General features: G+C 67.2%; 1 protein-coding gene across 1 annotated transcript in view; it reads left to right on the top strand.

The window, feature by feature from the left end:
* Positions 1-13: 13 nt before the first annotated feature.
* ART1 (ADP-ribosyltransferase 1) overlaps positions 14-673 on the top strand; it is a gene marked incomplete at both ends in the record, with an annotated part of 1,128 nt that continues 468 nt past the window's right edge. Inside the window, one exon of the mRNA XM_010292798.1 lies at positions 14-527. Within this exon, the coding sequence (XP_010291100.1) occupies positions 14-527 (514 nt within the window). The remainder of the gene's footprint in view (positions 528-673) is intronic.

The following is a 673-nucleotide window of genomic DNA, read 5'->3' as shown; positions in this document are numbered from 1 at the left end:
CGTCCACCAGTCACCAGCGCTGCGGCCCGAGCAGGCGGTCGCCCTCCTGGCGTACACCCTGCAGGGTCCCCTGCACCGGGCGTTCAACGCGGCCGTGCGCGAGGCCGGGCGCTCCCGCGGTGAATACCTGGGTGCCTTCCACTTCAAGGCGCTGCATTTCCTCCTGAGCGAGGCCCTGCATGCCCTGCAGGACGCCCAGCCCCATCGCTGCCACCGCGTCTACCGGGGTGTCCGGGGCATCCGCTTCACTGCCCAGCGCCGCCAATCCATCCGCTTCGGTCACTTCACCTCCGCCTCCCTCCGGAACGAGAGCACCCTGCCCTTCGGCCAGGACACCTTCTTCTCGGTGGAGACCTGCTACGGCGTCCCCATCAGGGACTTCTCCTTCTTCCCTGAGGAGGAGGAGGTCCTCATCCCACCCTACGAGAGCTTCGAGGTCACCAACTACACCCGCGACGGGGACAGAGCCCTCATCCAGCTCCGCTCCCAGGCCGTGCTCAGCACCTACAACTGCGAGTTGGTGAAAGGTGACGTCCCCTCCATTGGGGTGCTGGGGAAGGGGGGCATAGGGTGGCCCTGTCCCACCAGCTCCGCCAGGAAGTGGGGATTGGGACCATGGGGAGGGCAATGCGGGGGAGGTTGCCTTCGGGCGCGTGTCCTTGTCTGTCTCCCA

Source organism: Phaethon lepturus, unplaced genomic scaffold, assembly GCF_000687285.1.
Source record: "Phaethon lepturus isolate BGI_N335 unplaced genomic scaffold, ASM68728v1 scaffold40858, whole genome shotgun sequence".
Classification (NCBI taxonomy): domain Eukaryota; kingdom Metazoa; phylum Chordata; class Aves; order Phaethontiformes; family Phaethontidae; genus Phaethon; species Phaethon lepturus.
This window is presented reverse-complemented; position numbering and strand designations above follow the sequence as displayed.